Source organism: Micrasema longulum, unplaced genomic scaffold (genome assembly GCF_059751315.1).
Source record: "Micrasema longulum isolate JH-2025_06_02 unplaced genomic scaffold, ASM5975131v1 h1tg001557l, whole genome shotgun sequence".
In the NCBI taxonomy this organism is placed as follows: Eukaryota; Metazoa; Arthropoda; class Insecta; order Trichoptera; family Brachycentridae; genus Micrasema; species Micrasema longulum.
Genome location: NW_028278740.1, coordinates 399,266 through 414,541, shown reverse-complemented (window position 1 = coordinate 414,541; position 15,276 = coordinate 399,266). Strand labels below are relative to the sequence as shown.

The window sequence follows — 15,276 nt, the reverse complement described above, 5'->3', positions numbered from 1 at the left end:
GATCAGTCTTACGCTTCAGGTACCAGTCTAGCGACTATGAAATATGCTAGTGTAAAAACGCCCCTTTAAATAAAATTTTATATCAACCATGTCGGGAACCGAACCCGAGATCTCTTGCATGGTCGGAAGATGCGCTGACTATTACACCACGAGGCCAGAAAAAATAATTTTAAATTTATAATTTTGAATTGCCGCAAAAATGGTTCATTTTTTATTTACAAATATATTGCAAAAAAATAATATACATACTTAATAACAGGGAATCTATATAAAACCAATTTATGTAAAATGAAAACGGAGTGTTCTCTGTTTATGATAGTCTCCATCTAACATGACACAGCATTGGCCACGCCCCTAAAACATGTAGATAAAAGTTTACAATAAGGTCAGTCCATTCACTCCATTTCCTTATTATCCATTTGCGCTGTGACATTTACAAAATTTAACATACCCGCTGTCGTGAACTAGCTCATGCTTCGACAAAAATCCACTTGTGAAATATAAAAATTGTACATTATAAGCAAGGTCAATAATACTGCCAACTCTCATATAAAAAATAAATAATTAAAAAGCCTCGAAGTGCAGTGGTTTGCGTGTTTGCCTACAATACTTGAGGTCTCAGGTTCACTTCCTGAGAAGGTCTACATGAAATATTGATTTGAACGGTGGTTTTACACTGCAATATTTCATTGTTCTTGGACTGGCACCTAAGCCTTACCTTCCTAAAATTTGTCATTATGAATATACGCTGCATTTGGTGAGCCATTTCCCTATGCACATTAGGTGAGGATGATGAACTCACGGGAACTCATTAGTTTCACAGGTATTCATAAATTGTTTCAACTCTATGCCTCAGAAAAATAGATAATATAATATTTGTCATCCTGTCACAAAGATAAAGCTAGGTGGAAAAAGTTTATCTTTATTCAAACAAATCAATAGAATATCAGTGCTCGGTATTACTGTAAGTTTAGTAGTTCTAGTTTCCTAATAATTTATTTTCCAGAAAAAAAAATAGTATTCATGTATTTTTATAAAAGTTGACACACATTTTTTTTTGAATTTATTAGAGGAATATAATAAATTCTCTACTTAATTTAAATTGAATATTTTGAAATCAGTTTCTCAGGTTACATTGTATTCAACAATGTTTTGAGTATGTCCAAATGTTTGTAGACTGGCTGGAATTCACTCCCTAGGGAGTTATCAAGATCTGAATTGATTCCAACAGAGGGAAAGATTAGTGATCACTAGATTACCCAGTCTTTAACAGGCCAGGGTAAACTGAGTGCAAAAAAAAAAGTTTTTTAATATTGTTGATTCCCCTTCGTCTGCTGCAGATATCCTAATCAGTCTTCTGAACGCATCCTGTGGTTTCGTCCCTTTCCCTATGAATATGAATGGAGCTCCTTGCTATTGTCCGTGACCCTTTTATAGGTCCTGTCTCCTGTCAGATATATAGATCCGGTGTCTTCCAAAAAGAATTTCAAGGCTTCTAAAAAGTTTTTTAATCATTTTGGCGAATTGATCATGTCATTCAATTCACTTCTCTCTTTTCCTCAATCCATTGAAATATATATTTATTATGTACTTCTTCTGGATAACCTTCTAACAGCTCAAAGATGCTAAGGCTACCGGATGACAGAAAGCTCCTTCGGGTAGTTTTTCTCATTCGGCAACGAGCAATTATTTCTTGTATGTGGGCACCGCCAAGGAGAAAAAGTCCTCAGATGCGGTTTTTGGTGGGCAAGCTTTATAAAATTCTCAAAATTTTGCTTATTGTCCCGATTAATGTACTATACTTCGAAATCTCTTTATTTTAAGGGACATTTTATTTATTTTTTCCCATCGAGCAACATTACGCGGCGACATTACGAATGCGCGCGGCGAAAATAGGGCATAGTGGGGAGATTATTAATAGCGAGAATGTGTTTTGTAAATTTAATAAAATGTTAAAAATGATACAGAGAAAAAAAGTTGAATAAATATCATATCTTTATTTAAAAATTGAAAAAGTAGTGGATTCTGACAAACACTAAAAATATCAGAAAAAAATATTACATAAAAAGATATTAACTAACAAGCCAAAAGCTGATTTAACCCATGTCTTGGCAGTATGAAAAAATATTATTTTACACATTTTATGTTTTTCAATGTTTATTATGAATCATGATAATCAGTTAGGAAGGGAAAATATGGTAAAGCAGTTTTAATTGAATGCTGTTTTACTTGTGTTTTAGTTCGTGATAAAAATGAGATCATCCTACAGGATACATTGCCAGAAAAAGGTTTTTTTTTTATATGTTTTTTGAGATTTCAATATTGTCAAAATAAAGATAATATGAATTATCTTTGATGACCAAGTAAAAATTATCATAAATTGTTATTAGTAGATCAAAAAAGATATTGATAATTAATAATAAATCACATTCGTGTAATATTGATTAAAAACAGATGACATTAATGGTATAATACGTAGCTACCATTACACTAACATTGTGTTTACATTATGTATTAGCGTGTTATCAATTCTGATATGAAATAAAGGTTAATTTGGTGGGTGATTCTAACCTTGGATATATAAACAGCTGTATACAAAAAATATGCATAAAATGTAATTATACAATTATTTATGTGAGCAAATTATAATTTAGATAGTACAAGCTATCATAGTGTGTATATATTTGAGCCAAGCTCAAATTTATTTAAAAAATCAATGTTCAATGTATATATTTTTTTAGTAAAAGATAGCAACTTTAATTAGAAAACTCCATTTTGTTTTTATGTAAAAATAATTTTCCGATGGTCTTATAAAAGTTTATAAATAATCTGGTTGTGTTTGAAATTAATTTTATGATAAAAAATGGAATATCGTTACTTGTTAATAACGACATCTTTATTTACATGTTTAAAAAAATACATTATGTACTACATATTTTAATAATAGTAAAAACTACAATTGACTTTTGCAACTGATGTCAGAATTTTCCTAAAATAATGTTTTAGTTACCAAAATAAAAGTTTTATTAAATTACAATAATATTGAACAACATTTGAATACATACATATACATACATAATATAAATATTGTGACAGTTCAGGTACTTCATAATTTAGTTAAATAAATATAAGACAAGCACATTACTTTAAATGCTGAAATGTAGCCTAAATTTACAAATTAATAAAAATAATGATTTAACTATATTAATTATCACAATATATATATCGTACCTTCGGTGAGACAAGGGCACAATTGTTAATTTTTTTTTTAATGAGTTAAGTGTGCCAATGTGCCTTAAAAACATTCTTGTATCTGGAGGAACAAATCATTCATTATGTTCAGTCTCATTTCGCCAGAGGGCCATACTGCCTTTGTCACATTGGTGCGTTTTTAAAAATATAATAGCGCGACAAAATCTCATTGGTCAGTTGCGGCATTTTCATTTGCGATTCTGGAAGGACAAAGTCACATTTTGTGAACTTGTGCCTAAATTATGACTACATATTGGAGGAACAAAGTCGTCTAAGTTGTGCCTTTGTATTATATTTAAACAAGAAGTGTTTAAATATAATACAAAGGGCAGACTCTGTTCATTCCGTCATTGAGAAGTGCGTCAAACGAGCTAAGAAAGCAGGACCTATTAGTTAAACTAAGATTAGAAAATTAGAAATTAAGATTGATTCCAAAAATACTATGAATAGTTAGAAAATAAATAATTTTTGCAAAAAAGAGCATTATTTATTTATAATAAATCATCTAAAAATAATGTGTTACTAGGGTTATAATTCCAAAGTTATTTAAATTTTGGTGCAACAAGGTGATTTATTAGCAAAAATAATTTATTCTAGTAAAGAAAATACCTAAATTCACAAAAGTGTAGGGCATATTTTAGGCAAAAAAAAATAATTTAAGATCAATATAGGCAGAATAACACGATATGATTCTACAAAAAGCTTAAAATGTCACTCGTGAAAAATTACAAAACATCTAATTGTGCCCTTGTCTCGCCGAAGGTGCGATATGTATAAAATAAATCTGAAAATCACAAAATTAGTGCTACAAATACTAATTTAAATGAAATAACTACTTAACAGTAATATCCATTAGATAATGTTTACTTTCACTATGTGATGCTTATTGCTAATGGTATGCAATTTGTCTAGTTTTCAAAATTTGACTACTTGCGTAAAAAGTTTATTATATAAGGTAGAATTTTTTCTGGTTCGTTCAAGTGAACATGGTGAGAACCTTCAACTTCGCAACAGACCAACAGAGAAGCGTGGCTTTTGATCTTGTCCAATACCATTCCGTAATATTCGGGATTATCCCAATCCATACCCGGCTTGGCTTTGATATTCAGAACTTTGCATCTAATTTTTGTTGCATATTCTAAAACATACTCTATGCTGAACATTCCGAGAGTGGCCACCTTGAGCCTGACGTCCCTCGAAAAGTGGTATCCGTTTTTGTTTTTGGTTCTTTTCATTCCACGTTCCATTAATTTTTTGCACGACTTATCTGTAATAGACCCTTTGTAGGCGTCCAAAACGAGCTTAATCATTTCGTCGTATGAATAGCAAGGTATTTTATCGTCAGTTAGATTCTCGTATTTGAGGAATGTTTCTATGCTGGGTCCTGTGCTATCGGCGATTTTTTTCGTGTCTTTGACGGAGGGGCTTGCAATATCAACGCTGATGTAGCGGTCGACGTCATCAGGAAAGGACGCCGCGTACATGAAGCTCAGGGCCCCGCCGAGAGAATGTCCCATGAGGGTGATTTTCTGCCATTTGAAATGCTTGACGATTCTTCTTATCAACGAGATGCCGTCCCAGAAGATGTAATAGTGCACGCCGGGCGGGTAGTGTGAAGATAGGCCATGGCCCGGCAGGTCGATGGCCAGTAGGGCGAGATCGGCGGGGAGCAGAGGGGCGAGGGAGTCCCAGGTGCCCGCATTGTCCTGCCACCCGTGCAGAGCAAGGATGGGCTGCTTTTCCCGGGGGCCCCACCACTTGCCACTGACGTGCCCCCATGGCACAGGAATATTTATTTCAGCAAAAGATCTAGAATCTGCTTCATCTGGAAAAAAAACTTCTGTTTGTTATCTACATTACAGGAACTCAACTTGGTATATATATAGTTGGATAATTTATATAGCGCCATTTTTGTGAAAATCACCTCAAGGGCGCTGTACAATTAATAAATATCCCAGTACGTCTTGCAGCTACAGAGCGCATGGACGGTTGGGATTCTAGTTCCTCGTTTTCAATAACAATAAAAAAATAAAACAGATAGGAGCTAGATTACAGGACGTCTTGCAGCTACAGAGCGCATAGACAGTTAGAAATTTAGCCCCCATTTACACATTTTAAAAATTGACAAATAAATTAAGTGTATTAATGATATTTAAAAAAAAAAAAAATATGAATAATAAAAAGGAGTAAGATTACAACACGTCTTGCAGCTACTAAGCGCATAGACGATTGGAATTCTAGACCCCATTTACAAAATTTAGGTATTTTAAAGTTGAAATATGAAAGCTAGATAACCAATCATCGTGCAGCTACAAAGCGCATGAACGAGAGGAATTCCAGCAAAGTTAAAACAATATCAATAAATTTATAAAAAATAGAGCATAGTAGTAAATTGGTCAAGTGTTCATGCCAAGAAGTGAGCAATAAAAAACTAAATAAATCAAACACTGTTTCAACTCCATGGTTAACAAAGGGAGATAGATGTCCGAAGAGAAGCTTTTGTAGACAGTAGGTAGATACCGTCGCCATGTGGCCCGCTGGCTGCTAGATAATTTCTGGAAACGCACGTGTGTAGTGTTGGTAATAACACAATATATTTTACGCCACACTAAAATATTCGGTATTGTAGTTTTTAAGTGTGAATTCAAAAGATGTAAAATTTTATTTTTTTAACTCTAGTGTGGCTATGACCTCACATGTCTACATAGAATACAAGACTTCAAATAATGAAGGTGTATTTTGCTACAACAGGCATAAATTATATTATTATGTATTTTTATAATTATGAAACAGTATGTTTGTGTTAAGTTTTTAAATAAAGGTATTTAAAACCATGTCATCTTTTACTGCACCGTTTCTAGATGGAATTTTTAGCGCAGTCTTTGAAGAGTTAACAATCACATTGCTGATTTTGATAAAAAGGAACTACTTTGAACGACGTCACTAGTTCTCCGAAATCAACCAATAATACATTTCCGGGAAGCCAGCTGACCAATCGGCAGAACTGACAGACAAGAACTTAATATGTCACAGGCAGAGTAATTTCAAAATTGCAAAACTTAAAAAAGTCATAAAACTAAAGGTATAAATAAATGATATAGAAGCCAAATACATTAAAAACTCAAAATCGTCGATTTGTGGGTTACGATATTATACGTAGGAGGGGTAGATAAAATAAAATATTTAGTATCAATTTCTAAGAGAAAAAAACAGGTTTTTCTATTTCAATAAAAATTACTGAATATTAAGAAAAATATATTCCACTATACACCTAATAATATTACGAGTTGTTTTCCTGTTTCGTGAATAAGATACATATACATAAGTGATTTAACATAAACTGTGTTAGCCTCAAAGGTGCTGAATCATTGTGATTTACTGTTTCTACCCAAGTAGGATTTAACATTTTGTTAAATCCTACTTGAGTAATACATAATGATGTACAAGTACATAGTTGAATCTAATACTCATATCAAATGGGTTTTTAAAGTATGTCATATATTTAAATTATGCAAAATAAAGTTGAATGACAAAGATAAGTATATTTTTAATTCTGTGAATTTACAACACGCGGTTTATGCAAATAAAGATTAAAAAAACATGTTTTTTTACGTCTGATTCAATAAATTGATATTTGTATTGATAAAATCACTGACATAAAATAAATAGACACATTATTGCAATACTATTTACATCTAAGAGAGTGTTTTTCAACCTTTTCGAATACGCAACCCTCTTATGGGTAGAAAAATATCTTGTCTAAGCTCGTGTGGCTTTGAAACCGGTCGGTAGAAAAAAATTAAAAATAAGTGGTTAAAAACAAAATGGTTTTATGTTTATTTTATTATAATGAATAACCACAAAGTTAGTGCTTCTAATATAAATTTTTAATTAAAGAAATATTGATCATATTTTAGAAATATTCTGTTTTTTATTAACATTCCATTCAATTCAATTTAGTTAGATTTAAAAAATACATAATACAGAGTACACACATTTTTTGTGAATATCTCAAAACAAAGCTAGATGGACAAGATGAGCATTGGAAATGGGCTCACTTATCAAATACATTGGATTTTCATGAATGGAACAATATTTATTTGAAAACATATTTTTACAGTTTTTTGTAGTTGTGCTGTTATTAAAACATTGTCTAATATCTGATTATGGCGAAAGTCCGATAGATATAGAAGGCAATTACCATTTGATAAATCCCATTTATATAGAAAATTCATTCTGTTGACAATAGATATATATTTTATTTTGATGTTTTAAAAAATATGTAAACTGTTGAAATGTTTTAATTTTGTTTTTGACCAGAAATTTTGTCAAAGTCTGTTATATGCAAAGTCCGTTATTTCAAAGTTCTGTTTTATAGTATTTACAATACAACAGTTATTTAACACCAACTTTCAAATAATATATATACGTACATAAGGATACATAATAGTAAATACTGTAAGCGTACCATTAAAATAACTAATAAATTTTGCCATATTTATACATTGGTATACCGCATTTAAAATTTTCCCAATATAATAAAATTCTTTTATAATTTTTTAGCTATGAATTTTTTAAAAGATATTTTTGTCTGTTTTCGACTAATTAACCATTCATTTCCAACATTTAGAATATTCACATTAATCACTTTTATTAAAATTACGATCATATTTTAAATTTCGTAGTAGTGTCGTGAACTATAGATCAGAGGTTTGAGGTCTAATCCCTCTTTACTATAACTTGATTCCCATTTTCTAGCATTATTGACAGCATGAAAATGGCCCTTAAATTAAAAATTTTGGTAAATCACAAAAATTCAACTTTTAATAAAGAAAAACAAAATTTTTCAAAAAATTATCGTATGGAAAATGCGAATTTACTATATTGCCAAAAAATATTGGTACATCTTTTACAGTCTCATTGTATTCTGTGTTTTTACATTAATAATACTTACATAATTATTATTTATTATTCAAATTAATAAAGTAAGATGATTGGCACTAAGATTAAAGCATTACTTCCGCAATTAAATTAATTGGATATGATAAGAACAAATGTTTATTTTTATTGTCACAATACAACCCTCCATCTCATTTTTAAATATCGACGTTGGCATAGTATCAAATCAAATTTACTTATTGTTTTCATTGAAATATTTATTGGAATGATTTATAATTAACTGTAAGCATGAAAATCTAATTAAAATGTAATATGATTATGTGCATACATTATCATGTTGCTATGAAAGAGTTCATGAGAATTAATTCATAAAGAAAGTTTTTATATAATGTAGGTACTTTTAAAGCAGTCTAATAGAAAGCAAGTATTTTAAGTTTCTTTAAAATGTATATTACAAAACAGTTTTTTTTTAATTTACACATTACAAAATTTTATTGTAGTAAATTTGAATGTAGTATTTATACAAATATATTATTCATTATATGACGTTCATTTCTCATAGGATCCAATCATACGGACAGATATAATAACTTTCTTATTTTGTTTTAGTACGTCACTTTTCAATTGGACCGTAGTTGAAGGTTTGAAGTAAAGATGCGAAAAATTGAGTTTGTCAGCTAAAAGAAAATCGACTGCTAAATAGCCATAATACTCTTTATCAATGGAGAAATGTTACTTTCCAAGGATATCACGGGCATAGTCATCTATGACGCCGTATAATAATATTATTATTATAACGCAACAAAATAATATCCGCACAGCGCAGCGGGCCTCTCTGATGGGCAGTTTATGCCGGACTGAATAGAAAATGTATGAGAATATTGACAACTATTGCCGTCTTTTTCCCTTGCATAGCACAAGATTGGCATTCTGTTGAATTATCATCTTGTTTGACCAACACACGACGGGAGCACGCCGAAACAATTCTAATGATATACTAATTGATGTGTCAGTTCGGAGAAATCCTTTGAGCTAAACGCACATGGGTTTGATTTTTTTTTTTTTTAATATAAGGCAAGATGTGGGACTGTGTAAGTACATAAAATACCTAGCATCAGTGGCCCACTGATTTGAGTCTTGGGCCTTAAATTGAAAAATAAGAACTGCTCTCTTAAGAAAAGAACACATAAATAATACTTAAAACAAAATAAAAAGTAGATGAATTATTAATGAAACAGATTTATAAACATTTTCCTTATTAAAATAATACATCAAGTTATAAAACTCGTTAGTCACAATTTGTTAGTTTCTCTTTGAACAGTGTATATTGTAAATAAATTATTTGTTATGTGCATACAGGTTTCTAAATGACTTAAAAGTCAAAGTGAGAACATATTTGCGATAATGTTTTTTTTTAAACTTTTTAAAAATAAATCAGTAGCGCTTTCTGAATATATTTTTTAATATTTAGTAAATGTGGTATTTTCTTCGCTTTGGATCATATATGTACAATAATGAATCTTGATTGGAGAGCGGTGAACAGTGAAAATGTGGGTGAATTTTTAAAGTGAGAATTTTGGCTAAAAACATCCATTTTGTTGTGCATTTTGCGCCACTATCAAAACACAGTATTTTTTTCAAAGTTCTAAAAGTAATGTTGTGGTTCTATGGTAGTGTCACAATCTCTGCATCAAAGTTTCAAGGATTGAACCATACAAAGTCATTACTGGATTATCATTTTCTAGCATTGTTTATTTTATTTATTCAAGTTAAAAATAATATTTTGAGTAAGTCTAAATATTTAATCCCCTGTGGAGTTTATCAATATTTTTAGATGTTTCAGTAGAGATGGAAAACTTTTTGAGAAGAAAATATGATTTTTAAAAGTTGACAGATTTTCATCTTAATTCCAGTAGTCTCTTTTACTGAACGAAAATCAACATAAATATACGCAAGAATTTTTAAAAAATGAGGATTTTTAAACAAAATCAGAACTAAGCGTAAAGTAAAGATTAAAAGAAGTCACATAAACCAGCTAACGACACGTTATACATAAGCCTTGTCAATGCCTAGACTTCCCGTTCCCTTCGCAAAAAATCCATCTCTGTTGAAATATCTATAGTCATGAATAGCCTCAAATATTTATTAAGTATTTTTGATAAAAAATAAAACAAAAAGGGCAAATCAGAAAATGTTCAATGTGTAAGATTTTAGGAAGAAGCATATTTTTGTACAACATGACTCCTATTTTCTAGCATCACTATAGCGAAAAAGTTTTTTTTCATATTGAATGGTAGATCATAAAAAAGCTGTTTTTTTTTAAAAGTAATTGTGTACCTTTTTAAATTAATAGTTAAAAAGTGATCATGTTTACCAATTAAAGTTTGAAAATCCTTTACCACGATGGCATTAGTAATTTTACGATTTCAAGTGTAAGGAATAAAGAGAAAGCTGTCATATTTCGATAGTCATAAATGAATATTGGTACTAATGAAATACATTGTGCAATTGCAGTACCTACCAATTTATTATTTAGGCATATTTTCAAAAGATATGTTAAAATAAACATAAGAATATACATGGACTTCATTTTTCATAAAATAGCGTTATTTATAATATAACTAACTTAAAGATTTTTAACAAACTAATAAAATTATAAATTTACCTGACGGTGTAAAAATACCATTGCTAAAGGGAGCTTCCATAATTCAAGAACAATAAATTATTGCTTCAGTGGTTGAATGAAGTTAAAATTTTTTTCCACTTTTTTTAGGTTTATACAATCACTATAACTATCACAGTATAACCAATCACCGTGTGTTACACCAAATCTAATGGTGATTGGTGATTTAATGTTGAAATAATGGCAAACTTAAACATTACACTTGACTTGGGATCTAAGTTCCAAGTTCGCTATGAAAAAATATATCAGAAGGAAAACTCGGATACCTAACTCAGAGAACAAACCGGTTTATTCGCAATTTGAAAACGTTCTTTCGTATTCGTACCCACTTCGCATCCGCTGGTATCCATAATCCATACCAATCCATACTGTCAAAAAAAAACTCTTACGTCACGTCATGTCAGCTGTCAGATTTAGTGTTGTCAGTATTAAAGTTTAAACATAAACTGTAGGGTGAAATTAATCAAATAAACTAACCCTGAAAACCAACCAAATGTTTAATTTCGCATTTAATACATAAGTCGTTTTTTTAATGAAATAAGTAACGTAATACTACCGCGTAACACATTTGACTAAGAACTGGATAAAACGGTAATTGTATAGTGATATAAATGGTGTTTAAAATAAACTTTAAAAAATCTAAATAGTATTACAAAATTGGTTTTTGATCAAAGGACGTACCCATTTTAAAATTACTAAAAATAAATAAAAAGGTCTCAGAATAATATAATCAATAAAATGATGTTTTTTTTTTATCACAACAAACTAGGAGGTCCAATTACAGTGATGAGTTACGGCACAGAACGCCCAGACTTGAGAAACATCACATTATTATTTTTTGTGTTCTCACCGGGAATTGAGCCGAAACCTCCCGTGCTTGAAGCTAGTGTCTTAACCACTTCCCCATAGAGGCCATCAATTATAAAAAAGTACTGACATAATATTAAAAGAGGAAAATTATTTGAAATAACAAAATGTTACAAATATTTTAATAAGATCACCAAAAACATTTTTGATTTTATCCAAATACTTATATTACGGGCCCTTTCAAAACACACTAATTTTAATAAAATAAATCAAGCAATTAAAATCGGTATACGAGCATAAGAGGTAAAAGTCCAAAAGATTTTACTAAAGGTCACGCAGGTACATATGTACTTATTCTTGCATTGATTGCCTATTAAAGACAATAATGTATGTACCGTACCGTAGACATGTTTATTGACATTTTTAATTTCCCACTGTCCTGAATGTTTTAATAGTTTCTTAACCTTTAAGTTCAAGAAATATTATAATTAGGTTGATTTGCGCTAAAAAAATAACATTGTTCAATAAAATAAAATGAGAATGGTGCCGTTCATGAGAAGCATATTATTGTAAAATAACACAAATTATTGCCCTTTCACACTCATTAATGGTGCATAGGGCACTGCATTCGTACACCAACAGTAGTGTATTTTGACGACTTTTGTCAAATGAAGGTAAGATGATGATGAAATATCATTGTTTAAAAATTAACGACGTTCCCCGTATACGTCATTGGTAAAAAACAAAAAAATATTTATTGTATTTTTTCTTTGCATTTTACAATAGGTATACTCGTACATAAGTTACAAATGGCGGCCTCCGTGGTGTAGTGGTCAAGACGCTTGACTCACACACGGAACGTTCCGGATTTGATTCCCGGTAAGAACACAAAAATCAAATGATATTTTTCTCAAGCCTGGGTATTCTGTGATGTAATTCACCACTGTAATTGGGCCTTCTGGCCTGTTGTAGTGAAAAAAAATACATTAAAAAATAAAATAAAAAACTATTACTTTAACACAAAAAAAATATCCCACAAAAGCATTGCCTGTGTGTGGCATGGCATGTTTCATGTCAAAACCATGTCGGTAATTGAACCCGGTAGGTAAACCGGTTCGCATAGTAGGCAAACACGTTGACAACGTTAACATATTACAAGAGAGATGAAGAACATTTTAAAGAAGGCAATATGGATGTCTAGGCATCTACAGGGCTTATGACCTGTCATTGGCTGGTTTAAGTGGCCACTTTACACACTGTGTAACATTCACCATTCTGCCCATATTTGAACATCTATATTACTTCAATTCTTTCATCTGTTGATGTTTGTGAAGTTAAAGAGCTGAAACCTTTATTTATAAACGATAAACGTTGACAACGAGTTTAATAAAATAACAAATTTATTAAAATATTTCGTCCGAATGTTTTGACGTTTACGGATTAATTTGAAAAATACATCATCACTATTCCCTTATCTATACCAATTGGTGCACTGAGCAAGAATGACCAACTGTCCCGTATTTTACAAGTGTCCTCATTTTGGCTGTGTTTTGTACTTAAATGAGATATCGATCAATACAGGACCTTAATTATAAACTATAGGTATATAATGTAATCGATATATTTTTATAAATCAAATTACCGACTAATTTCTTATTACCTTGGTCATGAAGAAATAAACTCCGTCTTACATGATGAGCAAATGGTAACTTCAAATTTTGCATGAATTTTTTTTAGGTTCGTACAACAAGAATTTCAATAACACTTAATTTGTTACTACACAATCTCTGACAATACAGTCGTCTTAATTATCTTTTGTTCTTTAAAAAAATGAAAATTCAACGGGTAGGTAATTATTTTTTTGTCAACAATAGGTACCTATACATATTAAAAACTTAACCTACCCACTACCTACAATAAAACAAACTGTTCAAAAATCAATCAGAACCAATGCACTAGTCTAACATTAGTTACAGTATATATTTAACGATTTCTTGAATCAGTTATATTTCATTTTTATGAAACTCTAAACATAATTATTTTATTGTTGAACCAACACCTATTAGATCTAGTCCGAATCGACCTATTTTGTAAAACGACTGCGCGTTCCTGCTCATTACTAACATAAGTAATCTGTGAAAGGCGTGAAAATCTATGGATTAGATATATCTGTAGTCTGTGGATTAGATTCAAAATTGACAGAATTAGGTTATCAAAAGTTTAAAAGTTGTTTATTGCTGAAATAAAGTATCGTGTAAAGCCAATTTTATGAAAATAATGTGTTACGTTGCAGTGTTCTTAAGTTTAATTTGTGTACCTTTCTTCAACTGGAAAAATTGACCTAGGAGGTGAATTTTGTTTGAACTTTTTGATTTTTGACAGTTACAAACATAAACGAAAAAAATAATGCTTTTTATCAAGTTAGAACTTGTTCCAAACTAGAAAAAAGTAAAAAAAGTCTGGCGTTGGAATTTAAAGCACTAGCTTTGTTACATTACACCATTACACCCGATGAGCTGATAATTCGATCAATGTATCGAATAAATAACCAAGAAATTATAAATTCTGACGAATTTTCTATACCTTTGGTTCTTAATTATTTAAGTTTCTAAGGATATGGTTGCAGATTTCATTGGCACAATGCCCGAAGAAAGATATCCCAAACTGAAATGGGAAGTAATAGATTCATGCGAAGACGAGTTATTGACCGATTGCGCTAATTTTATTTGCCAATTGATAAACAAATTTAATGGTAAGTAAATTTTACTATGTGAATAAACTTGTATCATGTAACTCTAGCAAAAGGTTTACATTGACATACTGAATAAATTACGTTCCTATCCTATAATCCTTTATTTCTCAAATATTGATAATTCATTAAATTTTTTTTTTTGCAGGAGTCACAGATTCTTTTCAAAAAGTTATATCTAAAAGAAAAAGTGTAGAGAAAAAAAATGCTAAATTGACTGAACGTTATTTGCAGTACGTATCATTCATTACATACATAAAATAATGATTGTATTCTGTATTATTCATGAATATTTGATATATAAGTTGTGTTAATTTTTACAAATGAAGAGTATAAGATGCCACAACATTATTAAAAACTACAACATATTAGTCAATAATGTATTCTCCTTCATAATTTTACAACAAATTATTCAATAATTCATGGCATCTTCACCGTACATTGCTCATATATCGTGAGCTGCTTTGGCAGCTTTATTGCCTCGATTGGACACAAAAAAAACTAGGTGTCGTAAATGCTCACTTTCGTCTACTTGGCATTCCATTTAAAGGCTCGTAATCAAATAAAATAAATATGTAAAGTAAAAGCAAACACAATATCTTGTAGAGCTGAAAATTTTCTTTGAATGATGTATAAATTTTACCATTTTGTTTTACTTTTAGTGGTCATTTTTAAATTTAGAAAAAAAGGACACAACTTATGTTAAAACCTAATATTATGTTGTCGGAGAAACTGAAATACCGCATAACTATCAATTGTTTTTTTGGCAAGGGAACTCAAAAAGCGTTCTGTTAATATATTACTTACAAAAATACCGCTAGGGTATCAGAAAAACTATCATAATTTAGAGTAAGATTAGCAATAATAAAGGCTTTTAATACCTATA

The 15,276-nt window shown here is 30.5% G+C and overlaps 2 protein-coding genes across 8 annotated transcripts in view; one reads left to right on the top strand and one right to left on the bottom strand.

Moving 5' to 3' along the window:
- Nucleotides 1–1,927: 1,927 nt before the first annotated feature.
- Nucleotides 1,928–13,440, bottom strand: kraken (serine hydrolase like 2 kraken). 2 transcript variants are annotated; one of them, XM_088236410.1, is made up of 2 exons: nucleotides 13,302–13,440; nucleotides 1,928–5,077 (listed from the first exon to the last, which is right to left on the bottom strand). In XM_088236410.1, exons 1-2 carry the CDS (start codon nucleotides 13,363–13,365, stop codon nucleotides 4,179–4,181), a joined length of 963 nt encoding a protein of 320 aa, XP_088092536.1. In that variant the 5' UTR covers nucleotides 13,366–13,440; the 3' UTR covers nucleotides 1,928–4,178. The 2 variants fall into 2 exon arrangements, with proteins under 2 accessions (XP_088092536.1, XP_088092537.1); XM_088236411.1 differs by lacking the exon at nucleotides 13,302–13,440 and adding an exon at nucleotides 10,817–11,264.
- The window catches only part of LOC148274905 (uncharacterized), a 12,803-nt gene continuing 6,827 nt past the window's right edge, over nucleotides 9,301–15,276 (top strand). For 2 of the 6 annotated variants that reach the window (XM_088236403.1, XM_088236402.1), the window contains exons 1-3: nucleotides 9,301–9,938; nucleotides 14,268–14,393; nucleotides 14,539–14,623. In XM_088236403.1, the coding sequence (XP_088092529.1) occupies nucleotides 9,806–9,938; nucleotides 14,268–14,393; nucleotides 14,539–14,623 (344 nt within the window). In that variant the 5' untranslated portion in view covers nucleotides 9,301–9,805. Of the gene's footprint in view, nucleotides 9,939–13,669; nucleotides 14,394–14,538; nucleotides 14,624–15,276 lie in introns of those variants that run through there. The other 4 variants (XM_088236405.1, XM_088236407.1, XM_088236404.1 and 1 more) reach the window with 4 other exon arrangements.